Source organism: Podarcis cretensis (assembly GCF_951804945.1).
Source record: "Podarcis cretensis genome assembly, chromosome: 1".
Lineage (NCBI taxonomy): Eukaryota > Metazoa > Chordata > Lepidosauria > Squamata > Lacertidae > Podarcis > Podarcis cretensis.
This window is the reverse complement of record NC_137170.1, coordinates 138,348,513-138,375,633: the sequence shown is the minus strand read 5'-3', so window position 1 is coordinate 138,375,633 and position 27,121 is coordinate 138,348,513. Positions and strand designations below refer to the sequence as shown.

The 27,121-nt window shown below is 40.6% G+C and overlaps 1 protein-coding gene across 2 annotated transcripts in view; it reads left to right on the top strand.

Annotated features, from left to right (window-relative positions):
• The window catches only part of SPAG16 (sperm associated antigen 16), a 437,472-nt gene that overhangs the window by 310,363 nt on the left and 99,988 nt on the right, over positions 1–27,121 (top strand). For both annotated transcript variants that reach the window (XM_079978996.1, XM_079978995.1), the window contains one exon: positions 15,056–15,182. In XM_079978996.1, coding sequence (XP_079835122.1) covers positions 15,056–15,182 — 127 coding nt within the window. The remainder of the gene's footprint in view (positions 1–15,055; positions 15,183–27,121) is intronic.

Here is a 27,121-nt window from a genome sequence, read left to right as displayed (position 1 = left end):
ATAAGGCAAAACAAAATGTAGTTTGAAAGAAGTAGCGCGACTTCTCTTAATTCCTACTCCCTAACAAAAAGGATTGCGTAGATTCTGCCATACAACCAGGCCTACAGTGAGGGGCTATTGACATTCCATTCCCATACCTTTCTTCCCAGCTTAGCACTCCAGTGTTAAAACATCCTAGCAAAACTCTCTGACTAACTATCTTCTAGGCTCCGATAAGTTTGTAATGCAGTTTTTACACAGTGAGATTTATACATACATACATACATACATACATACATATATACATACTGCCCTTCATCATAAGAACTCAGACTACAGAATAAAATACTGCATAAAAACAAATAAATAAGTAAAACAAAACCCTCCCTTCCCACAGACACATTTAAAAGGCTGTAAAATATTAATCAGCCAAAGGCCTGGTTGAAGAGGAACATTTTCACCTGATGCCTAAAAATATAATGAAGGCGCCAGCAATACAGTGAAATTTCAATGCTTTAAATCCATCTCAATTTTCTCACACAGTTCTATTTTTCTTTGTAATCCATAAATATAACCCTGTTCTCTTTTATCTTCTCTTGCCTTTTATCAATTTGTTAGCATGGGGTGGGGGGGGTTGCCATAATAAATTATGTAGCAAACATGGTATATATAAAGAAAGGCTAAATGCTCCCACCCCCTCATTTACCATATTTTGCATCGAAGAAAGTCTTCTTTCCAGTTCGAAACATTACGGCTTTGTAGCAGGTTCAGTTTAGGAGTTTATGATCTTGACCCATCTGTTCCAGCACACGTCTGCATATTAGTCCTAATTTCACTCTAATAAACAGAAGTACCTCTGCTTCTTAATGGCTGCATAGGGGGGGTTACCGATAGGTGAACTGCTTTTGCACTCAGTGCCTCCCTGCCTCCCAGATTCCATGTCAGAGCGAGAGCCGGGTACCGAGATGGTCTGTGAGTGACACTCACTCCCCCGGCCCCTGGGGGGAGCTTGCAAGGACAATTACCCTCAAATAATCCTTGTTTATCTTTACTAATGATCTCTGCTATCATGGGAGCGGCATCCATTAAGGCAGACTGGAACCAGAAGCCGAGTCTGGGACAGTTTCTATGGGGATGCATTCTGTCAAAAGGTTAAATGCAATCAGTTTTGGAACAGTTAAAACAAAAGCTGTATCAGGAATCTGATATCTAATCAGACTTCAAAGCTTTTACATTATGAAGAATTATGAACCTCTAAACTTCCAGATTCTTTAGTACAACACAATTTAGATCTACGAAATCCAAAATGTAGGGGCTATACCACATTAGATTGCAAATGGCATTTACATAAAATTTCTTCTATTTAAAAGAACATAGAAAACTAGTATATCAGGGAGAATACTAGACTTGAACCCATCACTTTTTTAAAAAAAAAATTTAATCATTTTTTCGATACAAACAATAACCACAAAAGACACTACAACAAAAACCATAATAACAATAATAACACAGTTTGACAATTCTGATTTAAATACACTGATATACCTATGACTGCACCCATCACTTTGACATCCAGAGTTCTGTGGGTATTGCACACAAATGGAATGGTTCCGTTCTGGTTATGATGTAGTCACTTAGACTTGAAACATTTCTTAGAGCTTATCTATTGTTCTCAAGCAAGAAGTAGCTAAACTTCAAGGCTGAATATCTTCTTGCAAAAGTTGAACATTTAACTAAGTTACCAACACAGCCTTTACTAATAATGAACGGATAGTATAGAATTTGAGAAGTTTGATAAAGTTTGAAGTTTGGAAAGCATGCTGTGTGGACGTATCATAAAAAAACATACATGAATAGGTGTCTGTAACATTAACTTCCTAGTTTGTCAAATACACAAGCTGGCCATAGGGCTTCTGCTTATTATGTTTGCTTATTTACCAAAACCATATTTCAAGTTACAAGATGCAACCACTGAGCCTTGGGCTTGCCAATCATAAGGTCGGCGGTTCGAATCCCCACGACGGGGTGAGCTCCCGTTGCTCAGTCCCAGCTCCTGCCAACCTAGCAGTTCGAAAGCATGTCAAGTGCAAGTAGATAAATAGGACCGTTCCGGCGGGAAGGTAAACGACACTTCCGTGTGCTCTTCTGGCTTTGCCAGAAGTGGCTTAGTCCTGCTGGCCACATGACCCGGAAGCTGTCTGTGGACAAACGGCGGCTCCCTCAGCCTATAGAGTGAGATGAGCGTCGCAACCCCATAGTCGTCCGCAACTGGGCCTAATGGTCAGGGGTACCTTTACCTTTAACTTTACATGGAATTTTTGGATTTATGAGTTTATACTTTCAGCAAAAGCAGAATTAAGAGGAAGACTGAGTAGGCCCGAAAAAGACCCAATATGGAGGCCAAATGGCCAAAATATTGGGAAATATTAGAAAAAGATGGAGACAATTGGAAATTGCAGAGTTTGGAGAAAATTAAAGACAAAGTGCGAGACTAGTTACATTACGCTCAGATTAACGAAGTTTTTAAAAATGACAAAAAGCTAGGGTTCCGGGTGGAGAAATCGAAATTGGAAACAGAACTGTTAGAACCTAAGACTAAGATACTCTCAAGAATGTACAACTTGCTGTTAAAATGGAATACACAAGATGAAATGGTTAAATCGGTTATGATAAAGTGGGCACAGGACATTGGGCACAACATTATGTTTGAGGACTGGGAAAGGTTGTGGACCATTGGGTTGAACTTCACTGCATGTAATGCTTTGAAGGAAAATGTAATGAAAATGATATATAGATGGTACATGACCCCAGTTAAACTTGCCAAAATATACCATTTGTCTGATAATAAATGTTGGAAATGTAAAGAAAATGAAGGAACATTCTTTCACCTCTGGTGGACCTGCCCTAGAGTGAAGGCTTTCTGGGAAATGATATATAATGAGCTGAAAAAGGTATTTAAGTATACCTTCACTAAGAAACCAGAGGCCTTCCTTTTGGGTATTGTCGGCCAGAAGGTGTTAAGGAAGGACCAAACATTTTTTATGTATGCAACAACAGCAGCAAGGATACTTATCGCTAAGCACTGGAAAACCCAAGATCTACCCACACTGGAAGACTGGCAGATGCAGCTGATAGACTATATGGAATTAGCCGAGATGACTGGCAGAATCCGAGACCTGGGAGAAGAGAAGGTTGAAGAAGACTGGAAGAAATTTAAGATTTATTTAAAAAAGCATTGTAATTTGGTTGAATGTTAAGAAGGATGCTAGATCATAAATAATTGACCACCACTAAATTAGATGGAATTGGGACGATAAGTAGATCGAGGAAAATATAAACCATTTGGAGAACGATTAGATCATGTTTAAAAGAATGGGACCTAGGAATATAAATAAGATGATAATTTGCTGGTTAAAATTTAAGACGATGTAAGTGGGAGCGGGAGATGTGAGGGAGTCCAAAGAGGTTTTGAAAATATGTCATGATATATGCTATATTGTTGATTATTTTTGCATTTGTATTTAAAATTTTTAATAAACATTTATATATATAAAAAAAGAGGAAGACTGAGTAAAAATGTATGGGAGTTTAAGGGGGTGCTTCAGACCTGCCAAGCAGCAAGGATCATTTCTGGATGTGATGAGGAAGGAAGTTGGAAGGGAGTAGGCAAACATTTTTAAGGAGATGGGCTAGGGTATGTATGTATATCTGAATGAGGGTATGTATGTATATCTGAATGAATGGATGAATGAATGGCAATTAATTGGGAGATAAATATGTCAAATTATGAAAGGGTCAATCTTTTTGCAACAAGAACATTTTAGGAGTAAAAAATTACAAAACCATGTCAGTTAACAACCCACAATCTGTTAAAATTGGATATCCAAATTGGATGTATTATTTGCTCTCTCTGAAGTTAAAATTAGCTCCAGTCAAAATTCTGGAATGGTAGGACTGTAACATTGAGAATGTTAACTCAACATTCATGAAGGTGAAAATTAATTTGGAGAGTTTCAGAATCTGTACAGCCGTTTTTAATTATGGAAATATGGTAAGAAGATAACTTTGCTTTTGTAGTTAAATTATATTATTCCTATGTTTTATTCATATGACTTTAGGAGACCTGAGCTTGGGCAGTTTAAAGTATTCAAGATGGCTATTGCTTGGTGAAATCCAAGTCCTTTAGTTGTTTGGAGGAAATGAAAAAAACCTGGAGCAGTAAGACATAAGGAAAAATACAGCCTTGCTTATTTCCCTAGAGAGATCAGTGCAGTGCAGGCACACACTCTTCAAAAAGTTCTGAATGAATAGCTCTGAAGCTGACCAGAATAGCAGATTGCAAAGGTCCTTGTTAACATGGTGCTCAAACTTTTAGTAAGTAGGGATATCCAGATAAAAATGCAATACTGTGCCTTCAGCAAATTTCCAAACACATTCTCAAAGACAACATGGCATCTCTCCAGATACTGTGGACTAGAGAAGAAAATAGGATGAAACTTTTTATTCATCTACTAAAACCCCAGTAGGCCATTTCCCCCTGCCAGTTGACTTTACATGTCAGGAAAGACCCAGGCGGAGGCCTTCATTGATAGGCTCTGCTTCACAACCCACCCAAACCAGGACCGATCCTTTCCACTGTATTCCACAAAAGCTCCTTAAATACCTGTCACTAATGTTCAGATGGGCAGCCTTCCAAATCCAGATGTCACCTAATCTCATTAATTTGCCTCTCCTGAATCCACATCCATATCCAGCTTCTGTCCCCTCTTAGCCAGTCACATGTTATCCCAGTAATTTGGAGAAAGTGTATTCTGTGACTAGTAGAATATCAACTGGCTAGATTAGGCATAGGCAAACTCAGCCCTCCAGATGTTTTGAGACTACAGTTCCCATCATCCCTGACCACTGGTCCTGTTAGCTAGGGGTGATGGGAGTTGTAGTCCCAAAACATCCGGAGGGCCGAGTTTGCCTATGCCTGGGCTAGATGAAGGAAGAAAAATTCTAAATGTGACTTGAGCTAGCAATAATTTGATCTGTCTTTGTACGTGCTCTTTTTTATTTCTAGAAAAAGAGAGGGGAGTTCTCATTTAATGAAGGGAGCACCCCATTTAATACCCCAGCACCCAATGGTTGTTGAATTTCTTTGGAGAGCTATATATGTTAGGTGATCTACAGCATACATGCACACGATGGGTCCTTTGTTTGCAGTTCTCTGCCCTTTAAGTTTATCACATCCAAGATAATCAAGGCCATTTTAACTGTATGCAATATTTAATAAGGGATAGCTAAAATAATATTTATTTATTCATTTATTTATCATTGAACAAGATTTATATAGCAATCTCTAAGCTGCTTATAAAATATACATAAGAAAATGCCAATAAAATCAAATGTTAAAAATAAGTAGACATAATTTTTTATCAAAATGCAGCTAAAACCAGCAGTTTCAAAGCAAATTGCGCAGTAAAAACACATGTCTAGATAGGCTTGTCTTAACAAAATGCTTTTTAGTGATGTTGAAAACAATGCAACAAAGGAATCTGCCTAATATTAATGGACTGAGAGCTCCAGACAGTAGGTGCCCACTGAAGGGTCAATTGCAAGTATGGTGTGAAGGCTTTGTGGCACGTGTAAAAAGTGCCAGGTCCACAGATTGAAGCAGATGAGTAGGCACATATGGGGTCAGGCAGTCGTTCAAGTAAACTGACTCCAACTGAATCCAATAGCTATGTTATTGTTGTTTTAAAAAGTAGCATTAAAAAGAATGATTGCAAATCTCTCATACAGCAACAGAGACACACAGCAAAGAAATAAGAGTTTTGAAACAAAACAAAGAGGATCTATAAAACAAAAATACATACCTGTAAATCCAGGACTGTCCCTGGAAAATGGGGATACTTGGAGGGTTTGCAAATAAGATCAACATAATGATATGCAAGGAGCAGTGTGTTTGCCTATGAGTATATGAGAGATTTGCAACCATTTTCTTTTTAAGATTGAATTTTAAAAATATATAACAGAATAATCAATCATAATGCATAATATTATTTTTGCTATTTCCTGTTGTTTACATTCATAATTAAACTGGCCTTAGGCTCAAGAGCCGAGTCTTAAAGCACTTGAACCTATTGCAGATCTAGCATGCCTGAGCCCATTGATTTCAGTGGTTTAGACATTCTGCAGTCTGTGCATCAGATTAAGCTCCAAATTGGTGATGTGCAAGGGGCTTTAAATAGGCTGAATTATCTTTATATTTTTAATACTTTGCCTATTAATATTCAAACATTTTGTATTTGCAATTATCTTAACACCTCACGGTCTGTGGAAACCCATTCTCCTTTCTTTGTTTTCCCCCACCGCCCAAACCAAAAATGGGGGAGGGGGAATCCCCAGCTGAAATGCAAACACTTCAGGTCAGTTTTCCATTGATTTACCAAAGGACAAATAATGTCAGACAGTTCTTATACCAAAACAAAATTTCAATTTTGTTTACCTCTTCAGTAGTCCAGCTTGATGTCAGTTACCATTTAGCTAGGCCAATAGTATTGATATTTGATGTCAGTTCTTATTCATTACTGAGCCAAACGATTCAAGAATCAGATCTTTTAAATGTTTCTACGGATGGCAAAAATAAAGAAGGGGCAGCCTGCCTGCAGTTGACAGACAGAAGCAGAGAATAGAATAGAATATAAAACTGAAAAGGCACCAGAGGTTCTTATTTATGTATTCAGAGTATTCAGCGCTTTGCATAAACTCAAAGTCAGTCATTTGCAAAGGTTACTTAATAATTTTAAATATGTACCATTGTAGATGCAGAAAGGCTAATAGGGTCTTCCTTAGATGATTGATGCTATTACTTGCAGAGTGTAATTACAAAGTAAGGTTATAATGAAATACAGATATTAGCCTTGTTATTTAACACAAGACTAAGACTAGTACAGAAGGTGCTTTGAAAATGAAAAATGTAAAAATATTCACGTATGAAAGTGTAACAGAACAAAATTATGAATATGGGTGTTGCGTTAAGCAATAAAATGTGTATTAAAAAGAGCCCTTCCTAGGGACTGCTTAAATAAATTTTATTCAGGATCAAGACATTGATTATATCAGTGGTCTTCAACCAGTGTGCCATGGCACCCTGGGGTGCCTTGAATGATGGTGAGGGGTGCCATGGGCAACACTGGCCTCTGTCCCTCTTTCCTTCCTCCTCTGATGCCCTCTTGCATCTCTGCCTCTCAAAGGCTTTCGTGGTGGTTTGCTTATATCCTGCCTTTTCCTCTAAGGGGCTCAAGGTTGCAGTCATGGTACTCTCCCTCTTTATTTTATCCCCACAGCAACCCTCTAGAGTAGGTAAGGCTGTTGGGTGGTGTATGCCCTGTATCCTCTTTGAGGAAGCCAGAGAAGAGGTTCCAGGGACAACACATGTTATGCAGAGAGGGGTTTACAGGTTTCTTGGAAGCTTTGGATACTCTGGGGGTGGTTGTGTGTTCTAGGAGCCCTAGTTCCACCCTGGCTCATCCTAGTACTTTATGAAGCTGGAATTCTTTTCAGCATAAATAAAACCACCCACAATTATCTCTTGCATCCTGGTGGGTCATTGAAAAGAGTCTAGAGATACGGTGGACTGGTTACCTGTCTTAAAGCATACTCAGTGAATAGGTACTAGGTACCTGCTCAATTTGGAATCAATCTGAAGTTCAAATTCACTTTGAATGTGTTTCGTATTAACTGGGCTGCCTCTATCAGGCCATACTTTTGTTAAATGCAGTAAAGCACAGTGGGATGGGAGTGGAGTCAGAGATTTGGAAGTCTCTTGTTAAGCCTATATAAATTTCCTTCTGACACAGACTCTGGATTATTTGAAATCTAATTCAAAATAAATCTGCTGGTAGAAGACAGCCACCCGCAAGAGAAATCTGGGGTGAACTTCAAATAATTACAGGATTTGGTAAATCTAGAATCTTTGTGGAGTTTTCAGCTAGTCAATTTATAAAATGAGCAAAGTAGCAGATATTTGAAGAAAACAGATATTACATATTGGGTTTCAAAGGATTACTAGAAGCATCCCACCCATTACCTTATATTACTATCACTCATGAGAAGGGTTCAACTTGCCCTTCAGCACATTGAAAGAAAGCATGTATGGGCTGTATGAGTTAGTCCCGCCTTTTGCTAACATGCCCAGTAACTGCACCCCTGGCTGCCTGAATATTCAAGGTTTCTATGTTCAAGTAGATGTATGTTCTATGTTCAAGAAGGACACTGACAAACTGGAACGTGTCCAGAGGAGGGCAACCAAAATGGTCAAAGGCCTGGAAACGATGCCTTATGAGGAACGGCTAAGGGAGCTGGGCATGTTTAGCCTGGAGAAGAGGAGGTTAAGGGGTGATATGATAGCCATGTTCAAATATATAAAAGGATGTCACATAGAGGAGGGAGAAAGGTTGTTTTCTGCTGCTCCAGAGAAGCGGACACGGAGCAATGGTTCCAAACTACAAGAAAAAAGATTCCACCTAAACATTAGGAAGAACTTCCTGACAGTAAGAGCTGTTCGACAGTGGAATTTGCTGCCAAGGAGTGTGGTGGAGTCTCCTTCTTTGGAGGTCTTTAAGCAGAGGCTTGACAACCATATGTCAGGAGTGCTCTGATGGTGTTTCCTGCTTGGCAGGGGGTTGGACTCGATGGCCCTTGTGGTCTCTTCCAACTCTATGATTCTATGATTCTACTTGTGCAGATCTCCATGCAAAGTGGGACTCTGACTTGACAAAGATCTCCTACCCTTGTGTGGAAAAGGTCTACTCACATACATGAGTAGACACACAGAGCCCCTGTACATGCCAGCCAAATGCACAGATGGCAGAAGGGCATTCAGTCCCATCACATGTGTTGCTTCAGCACATGTGGCATCATCTGAAACTTCCTATGGAGGAGAAGGATTAGCACCATGGAGTGGGAAATAAGCCCAAAAGGCATGTGTGAATTCACACCTACTGATGTTGGTCAGGAGCACACTTGAAGGTGCTTTATACGCATGGGATGCTTATGGAGTACCATCTGAGATGTCATCACCCATGAGTCCTTTATGAATGCCACTATCAGGGCTTTGGTGTAAAGATAGCATCCAATTCACAACCATCTTAAGAAAGCTTTGGCAATTATCATTCCTCTCCTCATCTGACTGCACAACTCTTTGCAACTGAGAGACACTGCTTTGATAGATAAAAAGAAAAATAAATTGATTAGACTAAGCTCCTTGGGAAAAAAAGTGTAGCAAAAAAACCTGCTGTATAAAGTGCAGTGTCAACTCTGTATAGCAATAACTCTGCAGGGTGTGCAGTGATCTTGAGCTCTGTATGTAAATTTATGCAAAGAACTTTTGCAAGCCTAGCATGTCCTCTTCTTTTCAAACACCACAAGAAACGTCTTAGTCCTTGATTTGGTAAAAGGCAGAAATATTCCCTCTGTTTCACACAGCAAGGAGGGATCATGTGGAGTGATTTTAAACAAACAAGAAGAGAATAATCTACCATTGTTTGACAATTTCAAGTGCTAGAAACATTTCAAGGGAAGGGTAAGATCCTTATTTTCATTCATGTTTTCAGTAAGAATATATATATAATGTGGGGTTCTCTGAATAAAAACCGGACCTGCAAACTTGATAAGATAATTTGCTGGATGAGATCAAACCCTGACCAGGAGTTTGTGGTGCATGTTTCATATTTGAGGTGAACATATCAAAGTCACGAGACTCTGTTTCTGAACCCAGGCATACAAGTTTTGATAAAATCACTAATAATTATGGGCAGTATTTTATTAACAAGAACACAACAGGACTTCCCTGCCCTCTCCTCCCCAAACTGTTCCAGAGGCTTGGGGAAAACCTCTAGAACAGACTTCGGGGGCACACAGGGTGGAGAGGATAAAAACATTGCATTTCACAAACAGAAATCCATGCATTTCAGCACTTCAACTTAGCTCATTTGTTGCTTGTTTTGCAAGATTATTCAGTCACTGCCTGAGTCACTGCCTGAGTCCAGAGGTCTTGTGGGGATACACATGCTGTTGTTGCCTGCCTCCTTCCAGCTTCCCATGTGTTCAGGGCAAATGTCTGCAGTGGTAACCCTACTCTCCTTATGTCGATTCTGCACTTGATTTAAAGCCAGGAACCCTGTGCTGAACATGTGAGAAGGCAGAAGAAGATATCCAACTATTGTTGTTGCTGTTTAGTCGTTTAGTCGTGTCCGACTCTTCGTGACCCCCTGGACCAGAGAACGCCAGGCACTTCTGTCTTCCACTGCCTCCTGCAGTTTGGTCAAACTCATGCTGGTAGTTTCAAGAACACTATCCAACCATCTCGTCCTCCGTTGTCCCCTTCTCCTTGTGCCCTCCATCTTTCCCAACACCAGGGTCTTTTCCAGGGAGTCTTCTCTTCTCATCAGGTGGCCAAAGTATTGGAGCCTCAGCTTCAGGATCTGTCCTTCCAGTGAGCACTCAGGGCTGATTTCCTTCAGAATGGATAGGTTTGATCTTCTTGCAGTCCATGGGACTCTCAAGAGTCTCCTCCAGCACCATAATTCAAAAGCATCAATTCTTCGGCGATCAGCCTTCTTTATGGTCCAGCTCTCACTTCTATACATCACTACTGGGATATCCAACTATACAGTATGCTAAAGCCCCAACCCTGCAGCCTCTTTGTACTGGCAGTGCCCCTTCATGCAAATAATAATGGAATAGGTGTCCAGGTGCTGGACACCTATTTGTCCAGGTGCTGGACACCTATTTGTCCAGGTGCTGGAGTGATGAGCCGCTGGTCCTTTCTGGTCAGCTTCCTCAGTTCTTCATGCCACTGCCAAGAGATACCCAAAGCCCCCATTTATCTTGTCTGAAGCTAATAAGATTCACCTAGTAGCATGAGTGAGCAGTAATTGCTCTGCACCTAAATTTATGAGGGGAGGGGGGCTCAGCAAGGGCGCCATGCATTTTATAAACAGCCACACTATTATGTCCTCATTACAGAGATGCCTATCAATCAGGGTGGTTGTTTCCTTGCACACATGAAAGGGAAAACTTGTGACTGCTGTCAAGGCTGTGTTTTTGAAAGGAAGCAGCAGCTTTTGTTTCATTCCTTTGTGGACTGCAGGATCTGCAGCTGAAGCAACCAGGGAAACAACAAGAGCATAAATGTGAGGTGATCAGTTTTTCCACTAGCCGAGGCTGTGGTTAAGCCGCACTGAAATGTCAGTCATGCCCTGTAAGCTCCTACTCTTTGTGAGGACAGGACAGGTTATGAGATACCTTTCAGAAGTAAACACGCCAGCAAGAGAGCAATGCTTGTAAAATTTCTCTCCATCCAAGTTTCTCCTTGAATTTTGGTCTTCTGAATAACTTGCTATTGATTGATTGCTCAGCAGTGCTGCTTTAAAGTCCACCTTTCTTCTGTTTCTGATTTCCAGACTTCATTGTGCCTGCTGCAGGTGGGCATCTTTTCACAGTTTTTATTTGATGCCCTCCCTCCCCAAGTGTGTACTAGCACACATGTATGTCAAAGCAAAAAATGATTCCTGCTATGATTGTGTGACTGCCCTGACATAGCTTTGAACAGGGTTTCAATCAGTGTGTGCATGTGCTTGTGTACATTAGTAACATGCAATGAGAAAAAAGATATTAACTTCAATCTGTGGCAAACTACACACCCACCTATTAAAAATTAATTTTAGAAATTCTCCAAATTAAAATTTGCTCAGAGGAACGGAAAGCAGGTAACAAGCACAAACTTTGAATTTGATTTCTAGTTACCCAAAGCATTTGTTAAATAGAAGTGTCTGCGGAGGATAGACTGTCTACTGGGGATATGGTTCAACTATGGGCCATAACTTTATCAACTTTACAAGTCTGAATTGAAACAGAACTTATTTGTGACTGACTCCAGCCTATAGTGTGGAGCATCTTTGCTACTAAGATAAGGGCTAGAAATGAAATATCTGAAAATCACATTGGACAGGCAAACCCATTAGCGCGCACATTGGTCTAGATTCCCCAATCTGACAGAAATTAGATTATCATGATAGTGGTGTAAAGGCCTGCCCCACTCCCTGTGACTCCACTTCAGTTTTGTATACCAGGTGGATTTCTAATTTGGCTGGACTCTTTTCCCAGAGGCTGGCAGGTTCTATGAGCCTCCTCCATAGGCTTCCAGCTCCTATTTAGGCTTCCTTTTCCTGTGGTATTGTGTAATGAGTGATGGGCAGAGCAGGTGGATCCTGACCCAGAGTTGAAAAGCAGTGGAGGAAACAAGGGAAGGAAGCCTCAGCCAAAAAAAGTGCTTCATGAGCTCTTTACCTGACTGCTGGAAAAATAATATTCATATGTATCCATCTAGTTGTGAGTCTTGCCAAATCTGATTTCTGCTCATCATGTGGCTCATTTCAGCCTGGTCTGGTAACACAAGGCCCAGACCTCCTTCATACCCTCCAACATTTCTCTCATGAAAATAGGGATGTCCCACTTCATAACAATAATTTTACTATTTATACCCCACACATCTTACTGGGTTGCCCCAGCCCCTCTGGGCAGCTTCCAACATATATAAAAAACATAGAAACATAAAAAACATGTTTTTAATACTTGATTGGGAGCCACCCAGAGTGGGGGTATAAATAAATAATAATAATAATAATAATAATAATAATAATAATAATAATAATAATAAAATATATTAAACTTTTAAAAAAACTTCCCTATACAGGATTGCCTTCAGATGGCTGGGGGGAAGATAACTCCATCCCCTCCAGCATTTCTCCAATGAAAATAGGGACATCCTAAGGGAAAGTGGGGCATTCTGGGATCAAATCAGAAACTGGGACAGCATTTCTAAATCAGGGACATCCCTGGAAAATAGGGACACTTGGAGGGTCTGTTGTTTCATCTGCAAAGTGCCTGGAGAAGATTAGCACGAGGCCTTGTTTAGGTGTTGCTGCTGGGGCCAACATTTTGCTCTTGACAAGATGTTTTAGTTATGCTGCGCCTTGCATTATGTTCTTGTACTTTTGTTGCTAACCTTAGTATGCATTTCTACTGGATTGTTTATAGTATATATTTGTTAATATGACATACTTTGGCCGATTTAAATTTTGTTTATATGCCTTGCAATTGTGAATGAATGATGTTTTCTGATGTTGTGAGCCACTTTGAGCATGGCTTACTATGGAAAAACAGCATACACATAAACTGATGTCTATGTGCTGTACAGATTAGGTTTGGTACACATGCTGAAGGAAGCAATATTTCTTTTATTTACCCCCCCCCCCCCCGATGTGACAGTGGTAGGTCACAGCATTCACCCTTCCTTATGCAGTCCTATTTAGCTCAGCTTTCTAACAGTTCTTTAGTTCCACTGGTGCACCTGGCTGGAATCTTAAATATACTAACTAAGGGAGTACATTCCATTGAACGTAAGAAACACATATAGGGTTGTGCTGCATATGGATCAGCTACTGAACTATTTATTAGTGGTTTTATGCCTAAATTATCTCAGTCTGCTTGGTGCATTTGATGAAATAAGTAGTTGCTTCCATGAGTTCATGCCAGATGAACCAGTTCCTGTCTATGATTGGACAGACCAGTTATATTACCAGACCAGTTATATTACCAGTGACAAACCTGACCAAAGGTCGAGCTTGCCATTATTTTAATTATTCCTTAAAAGAAAATGATAATGAAAGGATAATTTTACTAAGAGGACATCTGCAACATTTGCCTCACCTACTCAGTGATTCATCTGTTATTTGCTCTTTGACCATATAAAATAGCAGAATTGATATTTCTATTATGCAGAGCGTGTAACCCAGAAGAAGGATAATTCTGGAGAACATTACTCTTAGGTTACTGGGGTCTGAGCAGGAGCTTTTTGCCTTGTATTTAATTTCGTTCTTCCACAACATACCAGAAAATCACACAGTTCACTGCTTCAGCGCTCCATTATGCTGTTGTGTAAAACTAATTTTACTATGGGGCATACAGCATCAATAGAAGACAGCAGAGAGAAGGGCAGTGAGCCTTACTAAATAATAGTACTTATGGAGATGAAAATGTAGAAGGCTTCAGCAAGGTTGGTAGATTCTGATTTCAACATTTTGTGGAAGGAAGAAAACCATACTGTTGCCAGAGGCAGAAGGCCATTTCTTATCAGTACCTGGAGATGCCAATCCAGTAAATTACCAAGTTTCTTGTTTAGAACAAAATGTAGCATTAAAAGTTCTTCCTTTTTAACAGTATTTATTTTGGAGCCTTTTATTCTAGCTCACTGAAAAGTTTTCACCTTGTTTCATGTCCAAGTTCATTGGTTTTAAGGAAGCTGTAGAATAGATTTATGAGGGGACAAGGCAAATGGCAAATCATGAAAGCAGCAGTAGGACTAAGGGGACACAAAGCTACCATTGTTGCAAACCAAAATAATTTCCCAGCCAAGGCTAAAACCTGCTTGGGAGCAAGGGTCTACTTGGGAGTATGAAGATGGGATAGAACAGAGAATGGGTGTAGTTTAAAGGACCTCCTATAAGATTCAGCAGGGCAAGGCAATGAAGATATAATACTCTCAGCTTCTCAGAGAGTCAGAGGAAGCACAGAGATAATGTTGAGAGAACCCACCCTCTCACTTTCTGCTTTGGCCTTGGGCAACCAGCTATGGTAGTCATGAAAGAGAATCTTAAGAATCAAACCGAAATGTTTGTGCAAAAGGCACATTGTCCACTGCAATCCTGCATATCTTAATATCAATGTAACACAATATAGATGTATTCTTGTTGGTTTATGTCAAATGCCTCCAAATCGATCTCCAGTTAACATTTTTGTGCAGATAACCCCCCCCCCCCATTTCAACTCCAAATACAGATTTTTGGTTTTTCTCTAAAATATATTTTTTCTATTACATATGGGATATGCCTTCCCTAAAGCCGTTCCTTAAGGTAAAGGAGAGGGTCATGAAAAAATGTTAGTTACTAATATGGCTTCCTTTGTATTACAATTAACGTTGTATTACAATGGCTTCCAGAATTAACGTTTTCCTCATCTTTCCCAGGGTGATACCATTGTTTCCTGTGATTCTTACGGAGTGTTGAAACTGTGGGACATTCGGAGAGGCGTACCAATGGTGTCAATTGACGCAGGCCCACATCCTGGCAACCAAGTGGCCTTTGACCCATCTGGTAAGATGCTCCATGAAACTGGAGGCTTTGACTGTTTTTCTTTTCCTGATTTATTTTTCTTTCAAAATAATTTGATGCTGAAAAAGAATTAACTTAGCTCCACTAGTTTCTGTTTCTTTCACATATTACCTATGTACCTCAGCCGAGTTCATACATTTCAGTTTTTTCAGAGATCACACCATCATTTAAATGCATGAAACTTTAATCTCAAATTAGCCACTCACCTTTCATCTCAGCCATTGCCTAATAATGGATCGGATTGTTCATGCATCAAAATGAGGTGGTGCAGGTACACTATATCACTTAGGCTACAGGTTGGAGATACTACTTATGAAGACCACCATAAAATGTTTTTAAAATTGTGTTTATTTAAGAAAAAGTATAAAAAAATCCTGCAAATAGACAATTTCAGGAGGAAAGGTTTTAGAGCAGCCTTCTCCCTATATTTCCCTTTCTATTTATAGGGAGCTTTCAGTGTAGACAAACATTTTAAAATCAAGTCCTGTACCTATAGTCTAAAGTGGTGCAGTCCATTTCACCACCCCAGTCTGTGGCATGCATAGAACAGACCTGAGAGGTGAGCAAAAAAAGGAATATGTATGAAAGATACTTGCTATTATTTAAATTAGTGGTGTTAAAAGTTGCTTAAACCTAAACAGAAAACAAAAAGCTTTTATTCACGGGGGTTTTTATATACTTTTCCTCTTTTCTGCCATTAAAATACTTATACAAGTTTCATAAGCCACGACTGATAAGTACTATTACTCTTACAGCTGACTTTGTACCATAATAGATGGTCTGCAACTCACAAGGAAATGAAATATATGTAGAGCACAACCACTTTTGCATCCTCAGCTATTTATAACAATATGTCACCTGCATTGTGAATGACTTTCCTTTTATTTTAAAAAGTAGCCAAGGTACAAATAGAATAAATGTATTTTATGTGGGACATTAATCTTCATTCCAAAAGCTAAGTAATTGCTCAGCATAAAACACAGGCACACCCCCCAGACAGGAATGCACATATGCTTTACTTTGTGTTTTTTCAAATACATAGTGGATTTAGAGTAATAAAATAGGAACCATTGCTGCTTTTTGCGATTTCTAAGACTCCCCACCCCCCACGTAAATGTAAGCTTAAACTCAGGGTGCAGAAATTCATCGCATAGGAATGTATGTGCACTGACCTGTCTTTTGGAATATCAGTCGTTTTTATCAAACCCTCTTTGTGTGTCTCTCAGAATTCCTCTGATCTTGTCCAAGCAGGAATCTGCAAGTTCAGCTAGAACTATTTTAGGGCAAAATTCATGTGCAAGAAAGGCTGCTGCATATAAAAATGCTTGGGGTACTAGCACCTTTGGCAATAGTCCTCATTCCTAGCCTGTATTCATCCTACCATTCTTGAAAACAGGTGATAGATGGTGTTAGAGTTGACAGCACAAGCTATCTTGATACGCCTTAAAAAAAATGTTCTCAGAACCCTTTTGCACATGTGAACCATATTTGTCAAAGTAGAGATAAGTGTGCTTTCCAAAACTCTCATTGGATTAGTCTAGAAATTACTCAGGTTTGGGGGTAGTACTTCCAAGCCAGACCAAAGAGATGGGAACAATAATCTACTTATGTGGGACAGTAAAAGACACTGGACATGCAAAATATGAGGAGTGAGGTATCAATAGGCTTCGAGTTCCAAAGTGTAGGTGCTGCCACACTAAATGATTGAATTTCTACAAATGTTGAATGGATATTATGCAGCACCAGCTGTAGTGCCAATTCTGCCAATCAAAGCGGTTGAGTGGGCACATGTGCGGTAAGGCAGTCTGATTTTACTAATGTACCTCTTTATTCCAATCCTATTCAATGTAATGTCATTCTGTGACACTGAACAGGGTCAGAACAAAAAAGCATGGGGTAAAAAATCAAGGAGGGAATAGAAGCCAATCTCGTGTGTTTTTTCACAAGGGGGTGGGCTTTCCTTGCCCAGCCCTCTATATTCCAGGCCAATTCATTGTAGGGATATTATAATAAATGGGATCAAATTAAGAAGCTGGTATGAATTTCCACAGCCAAGAACCCTGTGCACTGGCAGCTCTGGCAACTTGCTGGATATTTGGCTGCCAAAGTCCTCATTATTCCTGGCTGATGATACTTTGCTGTCCTAGCTGTGCAGAGTATTTTGTCTTGGCCATGTGCTTCTTCCTCAGCTTGGATTTTAATTTCAGCAAATATTTCTGGGGTGTGCAACGGTTTGAGGTACATTTTTTAAAATCCAAGAGCCAGTCTTTGAACTTTGCTAAGAATGAACCTCACCCTAGCTAGTATATATCTCCTATCCACATCTACCAACTGCTCACTTCTGAAAGACTATTTTGAGCCAAGTGAGGAACTTTCCAGTAGAAAAAAAAAATCTTGTCAGATCTAGATAATTTAAATAGGTAGAACAATCCTATAATTTGGATAAAATCCAGAACTGTCACTACAGTAAAAAGCCAAAGAAGGAATGGCAAGCTTGACTCAATGACCAAGAATAAAGTTCAGTTTAAAACAATGCAGTCATAACTCCCAAGCAATAGGGAGAAATTTTACAGCAGGTTTGTTAATATAATTTGAACATAATCTTCGTTTTCAGATTAGGTTCTGGGAAAACATATCTGCCTGCTACACACTTCTTACCCCTTGTCCTTGTCTATGTTATGTATCACTGCTACACATCTACATGCATTAGGACAGGCATAGGCAAACTCAGCCCTCCAGATGTAGTGGGGTTACAATTCCCATCATCCCTGACCACTAGTCCTGTTAGCTAGGGATGATGGGAGTTGTAGTCCCAAGACATCTGGAGGGCCGAGTTTGCCTATGCCTGCATCAGGGTCTTTTGAGAGTCACAGTGCATCTAAGAAACAACAAGGCTCTCTAAGGGGGGCCATGAGGCAATGAGAGCTTAGAGTAATTGAATTGGTCATTTATTATAAAACACAGACAACATTTAGGCTGGACCAGCAGTTACTGGGTTAAATTGATAAAGAAGGCAAGAACATGGACAAGGCTGGGTAGGTACAACAATGGTGCCAAACTGAAAATCACGCTTTATTTGAAGCAGCACCTAGAGAGAGAGAACTTCCCGCTAGTGCAGAATTCAGCGGCCAGGTTGCTCATGGCAGGACAGTTTGAGCATATTGCACTGATCCTGGTCTGACAGCACTGGCTGTCAGTTAGTTTCTGGGCCCAGTTTATAGTGCTGGTTTTGACGTATAAAGCCTTAAATGGCTCAGGACGACAATACCCCAAGGACTGCCTCTCCCCATATAAACCAGCCTGGACTCTGAGATCATCTTCTGAGGCCCTTCTTTGTATGCCTTCTCCAAAACAGGTCCAGAGGGTGGCAACATGAGAATGGGCTTTTTTTTGTAATGGCCCCCTGTTTAGGGAATGCTCTCCCCAGGAAGGCTCAACTGGTGCCTTCATTATACACCTTTAAGCACCAGGCAAATGTTCCTCTTTAACCAGAGCTTGGGCTGGTTGACATCTGATGCCCTTTTAAAATGTGGAAGGGAGGATCATTAGGTTCTATTTGTTTGTGTTTTTATTATGTATTTTGTGATTTTTTATTGTGATTTTATGTTGTAACTGCCCTGAGATCTACGGGTATAGGGCAGCGTACCAATTTAATCAACAACAACAACAACACCCCACCACACACACACTTGAATTAAAGAGTGAAATGAAGCTAGAGTGCAAAATATCTGTTCCAAGGTGAAAGGGCTTTTCCTCAGGGGTCTGCAGTCCTTCTGGATGTTGTCCTATGTTCCAGAGCACAGGGAGTAATGAGTCGCTCCTTACAGATTCCATGAGGATTAGTTCACTCTTGTGTTTAGGTATTCACTTTGTTATCCACAAACATCCAGGGAAGAAACTGTGTCAGGAGACTGACAGCAGCCAAGCCCTTGCAGGCAGTGTCAGAGCATGTCTCAATTATGCCTGGGGCAGGTGCTGGCGGGGGGGGGGGCAGGATGCACCAACCCAGTCTGAAATCTGCCCACCCCTAAAGTCTGCCATGATGTGGTAGAGGGGGCTGAACTGGGATGGGGTGGGGGGAGAAATGGAAATCACTGATTCCTCCCCAAGTTCAAGTGGGAAGTATCTTCTCCTTTTGCAAGTGGATCTTTGGATTCAAAGCAGTGAATAACTTTAGGCAATTGCTTTGAGCTTTTCGGTACTTTGAAGAGATAAGTCCCATTGATATTCTCTTTATCTTTGTGAGAAAAGGAACACTTCCCTCCCCTGAGTGCAGCAAGATGGACAGTTATTTAATGGAGCCAGCTTTTGTCACACAATTCAGTGGAATTAAATGTTTTCATCTCACAAGACTGCATGAGTCCATCATAAAACGAAGGTTTAGAAGCGGCTGGGTACCTCTTAGGGCAATATATGGCACATTAGGTTGGTTGCAGGCCCTTAGTTGACTGTGGCAATATTTGATTGCTGCTAAACAGTATCCTTTGAGGAGATGAAACAGCTGCAGCTGCACTGGATTTATGCCAAAATCAACTCAATGGGAAAATAGTTTGCCCTGAATATGTAAGTGTTGGAAATATCCTCACAGTTTCTGACTTCTCCATATGAAACTAAAGAAATCGGAAAGGTTTGATCATTGCTTGGGGGAGGGGTCTGGTCACAACTAATTTTGAGTCCACAAATCACATACTAAATTATCTTATTTTCTAAATAAGCTTTAAAATCACACTTAATCTAAAAAGAGGCATTTTAAAACTGAAGGTATGGGAAATTACAAAAACACATTCTCATTTCCATTTCTCCTCTAGTGAATATTTTAGCTCCATACATTCTCAAATTTATATTCATCCTAGCTCACAGAGGGCTGTGATTAGTAAATTCCCACTTTGGATGTATTTCCAATTATTTGATGAAAATTCCTTCCTTTCATGCTGAAAGCTACATGGTTTCATCTCAAAGTCTGGCTTAGATTCAAGAGCTTCATCTTGTGATTAGCTTACTCCTGCAGACAATCAGACACTATAGATCCTTGAAGGTCATCTTATCCTTTCTTCCGTGAAAGCTTTTTTTTAAAAAAGATCAACAGCTTAGACAGCTTCTGTGCACTGAGTAGATTTTATTCCATTATATTAAAAAAAGAAATCAATTGCCTTCTGCAGTATAATACAATAAAAGAAGGGATTTACAATATATTGCATTGTGAAATTAATCTGATAATATTCATCCGATGATAATAATACTAATAATAACACTTCAGCAGACTACATCTGTTGAAGACACCTCATAAGACAAGCGGTTATATATTAAAAAGGAAATAATGCTAATTGCTAAATGCTTAGGATGATGAAGATCAAACAATATATCCCCTGGAGTGAGATACAAGGCAACAGCTTTAACTTAGCAGCTATCAGTTCAGATTTCCATCTGCACTCCCTTTGGACACATGAGGCTACTGTACTAGACTTACTTTAGGTGCAGAACTTTGAGTGCAGAATTTCCACCACTGGTGCCTAAGGCTCAGGGGAGTTGTAGTCCAACAACACTTGACAAAAAGATCACGAATATGTCAAACTGGTTTAGATTAATAGGGAAACCCGAACAACATCAGATGACCCTCCTAAATTAGACCAAGATCCGTCTAGTCATGCTTCCTGTTTCCAAAGCCAAGCATGGCCAGTCAGGAAGCCAGCATGTGGAACATGAAGGCAACAGCAGCCTGCAGTTGTTTGCTTACCAGCACCTTGTATTCAGAGGTTTTCTGCCTCTGAACAGAGAGCACCTGTTTACCTATAATGCCTAATAGCCATGCGTAGATGTCCCAAACACACCTAGCCTCCTCAATGAGGACCCACAATTGGAAGTTTAATTCTTTATTGGCAAAACACTCAATTGCATCAGTTCCTAAGGTGTAAGAATCACATGCACCACTCCTGATAAATAGCTAGCTATGCAGCTCCTTCTTCAGATTTGTTCTCTGACTCAGTTGGAGCAACAGTGCGCCACACCTCCTGACATGGTGCATGCAAGCAACTGGCGAGTTTTGCACAGCATCTCCAGCTGCTGCTGCTGCTTTAAGCCCCTCCCTGTCCTTGGACACAGTGGGGGAGGGGACGGAGGAGGCTCTAAGGGCCTAACTCTTTGGAACCATTTCTTCCATCTCTGTGCCTTTCTGCTACAGTACTTTCCCCCCAGCTCCTCTCCTTCCATCTCTGACCACCCAGACACTTTCCCCTGCCTCACAGGTGGCACAGAACCCCACAAATCACTGGCCCCTACCATCTCACTGGCCCCACTCTATCCTGTATTACTTGGTTTAATCCCCTTTTAAAGTCATCTGAGGCAGTGCTCATCACTACATTTTGTGGCAGCCAATTATTTTGGTTAACTACGCATTTTTAAAAGAAGGACTGCCTTTCTTTTCTATCCTGAATCTGTTGCCTTGTATCTCATGTCAGGAGGGGTTGGGGGGGAATGAAGCAATGCCTTAAGAGAACAAAAAACAATCCTATTGAGGGCATCACCTTGAACCTCATCTTAATATTCCAGAATTCACACATCATCTCCATACTAGGTTAGTTTATTAATTTATACTGAATGGATAAAAAATAGCATAAAATATATAGAAAAGACTGTTTCTAATCATTGAGGATTGAATAGGTTGTCTGCGCTTACATTCCACAGGGGAAGAAGAGTCTCCCTTGAGTTCATCAGATTTTATTTTTTAGCAAGTTAAGAGGAATGGTTGAAGGGCAACATGGTTGTGTTTATATACAATGCTATTTCTAATGCAATATTTTTCCCTCCCTGTGGAAAATTTTCTTTTAATAATGTTAATTTGTTATTGTAATTTTATTCCTTGAGAAATCCCTTTTGCACTAAGACTTTGAAGTTAACTTTTCTCTTTTGTCTTAATATTTTTGAAAGCTCTCTTGGCATGGAAACAATGAGATGAATTTGAATGTAATTGTGTGAGGTGTATCACAATTAGAAAAAGAGGTGAATTATCATGAATTACTGCTGTTGTGAACTATATAACTGTGAAGAGACATAATCCTTTGATTCCATGAGTGACAGACTTTTCTGCTTCTATGAACTTTGGAATGAAGAGTGGGATATCAATTTAATAAGTAATAAAAATCTAAAAATATATATTTAAACCTCCATTCCAATTTTAAAGGCTTTTCAATGGAAGATTCCCCAATAAATTAGTGCCGGAGTAAATAAATTATAGCTGATATCTCATTTATGCTTATACAAAATATGAAGAACACTTAAGATTGATTCACATGTGTGTGTGGTAGTGTCTCTTCTGATAGGGTGATAAGTACCGTATTTTTTGCTCCATAAGGCACACTTTTTTCCTCCTAAAAAGAAAGGGGAAATGTGTGTGTGTCTTATGGAGCGAATGCAGACTGCACAGCTATCACTGAAGCCAGCACAGCAAGAGGGAGAGCTGTGCAGCGCCCTTACGGAGCCCCTTCCGTTCCTCCTCCTGCTTCGCTGGGAAGCCAGCATAACAGGAGGGGCTGCGCAGCTCTCCCTCTTGCTGTGCTGGCTTCAGCGATAGCTGCACAGCTTGCTCTGGCTTTTCAGGGAGGTGGGAGGAGGGCAGCCCGTCAGTCCCTTCTCCCACCTCCCGGAAAAGCCAGCAAGAGCTGCTCTATCTTTAAAGAGTGAGCGTGTGAGCGAGTGAGCGTGTCTGTGGCTCTTGCTGGCTTTTCTTGTTTTCCTCTAAAAACTAGGTGCGTCTTATGGTTGGGTGCATCTTATAGAGCAAAAAATACGGTATGTAGATTAGTCTACTCATGTTGGAAGCCAGGCAGGAGGTGTTGGGGAAATGTCAGTTGTCTGCCATGAGGAAGAGGCATGCTCAAACAATTGCTATGGCAACAGGGATGCAAGTCCACCTCACTACAAGAAGTGACTTGATGGGAAGTGTGTGGAATAGTCAACCATGCTGGTGGCTAGGCAGGAGGAGGTGGGGGAATCAGAGTTGTCTGCCATGGATTCCTTTGTCTCACTAAACTGGAATTTCTTAAGGAACTTTGAGAGAGGAGCTAGTGGCATGTACAACATTGTGGCATTGTTTAAGGGCAGAAAGCTGTGCAGTTGAGAATAACTTTCCTGGGGCTCCTTGACAAATCTGATCTTTTCAGATTTCAGTGATGGAGCCTTAACTCCCAGATTAATCCACGGATTGGATTTCTCACGTCTCTGAATTGTTGGAATGCAGTTATTGGCATATAATATATGTATGTTGTTGGCATCCGTCTGTTTAAAGAGACAGTGGAGTGCACTTTTGTGGAGTGAAGTCACATTGTTGTGTTAACAGCACCGAAGTGACCTCCCCAGAGCGCAAGCCTGGGTAGTGTGTATGGATGTCCTGGGCTGCCCAGTTGAGTCTGTAGTGTTCCCTCCTCTGCTTGCTCTACTCAGATCTCTGATGTTGTTTAAAATATCTATTTTCCTCTCATTGTCACCCTCGGCTTGCTGTACTCAGACTTCTGCCATTGTTTGAAATCACCATATTCCTCTGAGATTAAAAAAAAAACTATTTGTAAGACAACCCTCATGAAAAACTAAGGCTGCAGTACCCTGGTCCCCAGAAGAGTGTCCCAAGGGCCACAGGATGGTTCAGAAGTCCCTCCCAAAGGGCAGAACCCGAGTTCCACCCTCATAGACAGAGATCTGACCCCCAAAGCCCCTTCCCACTGCCATGGAAACCTCCACAGCCCTTCCCTTACTGAGTTAGAGTTCTTCCCATTACTCCAACACATCACCCCCCAAAAGGAGGGAGGCGGTATACTCCAGGCTCTGGATTTAAAAGTGTTGCTGTCTAATTCCAAAGTATAGTGCACAAGCCCTGTGGTTCAGAAACTTGCTTTATTGAAAGGGAGATAATCGTAATATAGAATCATAAAGCTGGAACAGACTCCAAGTCCAAGGGTTATCCAGTCCAACCCCCTGTAATGAAGGAATCCCAACAAAAGCATCGATGACAGATGGCCATCCAACCTCTGCTTAAAAATCTCCAGTGAAGGAGAGTCCACCACCTTTCGAAGGAGTCTATTCCACTGTTGAACAGCTCTTACAAGCCAGAAAGTTCTTCCTGATGTTTAGTTGGAATCTCCTTTGTACAGATGTGATTCACAAGTCTTTTTGACTGCTACTCCCAATTAGTTCACACTGAGACAGAACAGGGATGGGTAACCAGTGGTCCTACAGATGTTGTTGGAGTCCAGCTCACATAGTCTTAACAGCATGATCAATGGTCATGTTGGTCCAGTGGTCTGACAACATCTGGAGGGCCACAGGTTACCCTTTCCTGGAGCAAAGCAGGAAGTCAAACGGGCTGGTGAACAGAACCAGGGCATAGAATCTGGATGGAGAAGGAGATCCCATGGAAGAAATATGGGATCAGGTGCACTCACCTGAGGATTGCAGAGCAGGGTTCATGAGGGAACTAAAATTTAGAAGCTAGTGAGCTGTCAGAAAACTGGGGAAGAAACTGTATGTTGTATTGGTTTTAAAGCCATCGTTTTCCTTTTGTAAGAATGAAATCAGACTGTATTAAAATAGTTCATCTTTTCACAAAAACTCTTGGCTTTCCGTCTCATCCTCATCTCTTACTCACTTTTTCTGATCCCCTTCAGAACTTCTGCACTCATAAGGCTCTATATGATTATTTATTTCATTTAGATGATTTATTTACCACCCTTTGTAGAAGCCACAGGGCAATTTGCAAAGCAAACAGATAAAATGCATAAAATCATGCAATCCTTTAAAAACACATAGCAGCAAATCACTATATTGGCCATAATTATTCTGAGAAGCTGTTTCAGTCTTTGAATGATCAGTGTTCCTTCAGCCTGAATTTAGTTCCCTTTCACCACCACCTATCCCCTCTTAAATAACATTTTCTGATGCAAACAAACCAATCTCTTTTAAAGAGTCAGTAGATAAAGCCTTTTGAAAATGTTTTTTTCAAAATCAGTGTGAAGAATGAAATTCTTTAGAATCAATCATGAGGGCCTCAAGTTCAGATGGTTGACTTTTGTTTTCATTTGCTGCTTTGCATCTAGCCCAGGGAATGATACCCATGAGTCTTCATCACATTTCTTTCAGAAAACAAACACACAAAAACCTCTGTCAAGAGTTCACTTTTTTAGGTGAAGCCCCATTCTTTCCTTTGTAGTAATATTCTTTCAATATACTGAAAAACATGGAAAGTGTTCTGTTAATTTGTGAATATTATGTTGTCTGGGAAAGCTCACCATACTACTACTATTGAGGTTATTTTTAAATCCAAGTCAGGCATTGAAATGTTTTTGGGGTGAGCATGGAAAGAACTACAAGTAAGATTTTTGTATCTACATTTACCAGTACTGTACAACTATGTTGCCTTTAGAGTTATCAGATCTCCAGGTCTGACCTGGGATATCCAGGTTTGCCTGGTCCCCTCCAGCAAGTAGGTAAAGGGCTCAAATTTCAAGGTAGGTGATAAAAGCATATTTAAAAACACTTTTTAAATCAAAAAGACTGCTCTGTGTGCAGCTTGCAAGCTTCAACCTAGCAGGAGCCAGCTTCAAATTATTGCATAGATTCTCCAGGTGTTTTACCTCTCCTTAAGGGCTGTGGTGGGAGGGAACACAGAGAAAGAAAGAAAACTAGACTGGGCTCAAGAGGAGGAGGAGTTTATGCAGATATATGCATGCCTGGAACAAGGTGTGGTGCTTCAGAAGCAGGCAGAGCATCTGAAATGCTGAGAGACGGGGTGGAGACTCAACTGGAGGAGGCATTTATTTTCAGCACTGGATCAGAGCGCCTGCTGAGTTGCTAGAGCATGAGCCTCATGCTGGGCAAAAGATTCCTGCATTGTGGAGGTTCGACTAGATTACCCTTGTGGTCCCTTCCATTCTATGATGTCAGGGGGGAACCAGATGAGGTAGGGTTTGCCTTGGAAGCAGAAGGAAAGAAGACCCTGGATTGGTTCCCGATTGCATCCCACCATTTCCCCCCTTTTGCCTCTAGGACAGCTCCCCCTATTCCCCCCACAAAAATTAATTCAGTTGGGAACCCTAGGAATGGGGATAAGAAATCACTTTGGATATGGAAAAGAGTGGAGTGATTGAAGTGGGGGAAAGCATATGTAAGAAAAATCGGGTTGTACAACCTAAAATCTGGATTGAAGATGGAACCTCCTGATCTCAGGTTTGGGCCCTGAAACCTCAAGGTCTGGGATGCTTCTGACCTGGCAACCCTAGTTGCCTCCATTTGTTGTTCTAAGTCTAAATTCATTCAGTACTGGCAATTTCATATGTTTAATAGCTATTCAGTATGGCTTAACATCACTCCTATTTGGCACGGTTTGGGGTTTCTTCTAGCACTTCAAGGGTTGCATTCTGTGCATGCTGATGGCCTGTTACCAGATGCACGTGGAGAACACTGTCCAGGCTCATACACCTCATGGCTAGAAATCCCCAGGGACTGCTTGCCTCCCCCTGCAATGGCCATATGTCAAAGTAATTATGAGAATAGCCCATTTAGGTGATGTGTGATTCGTAATACCAGTGTCACCAAGGTAAGGCAGGCATAAAGTATTGGAGCTTGCAGTTTGTGGATAAGCCAAGTACTAATGAGATATATTGTTGGGCCTCAATTCCAACCATGTATATAATAAACAGGAGTAATTCTGTCATATCTCCATGCTGAATGAGATAACAAATATAAATTACCTGGCTCAGAACTACATAAATGGTTAATAATAATGAAAGTTACTAGCACCTCATTAATAATATCGGGAATGCTTTCTTCTGCATTTAATTAGAATTTTTATCTCATCTTAACCTGATGAAATATATGCTTTCATGTTGCCTCTGAATGGGTTAGGATTTTTATATTCTCTCGGTTGTAGTAATAAG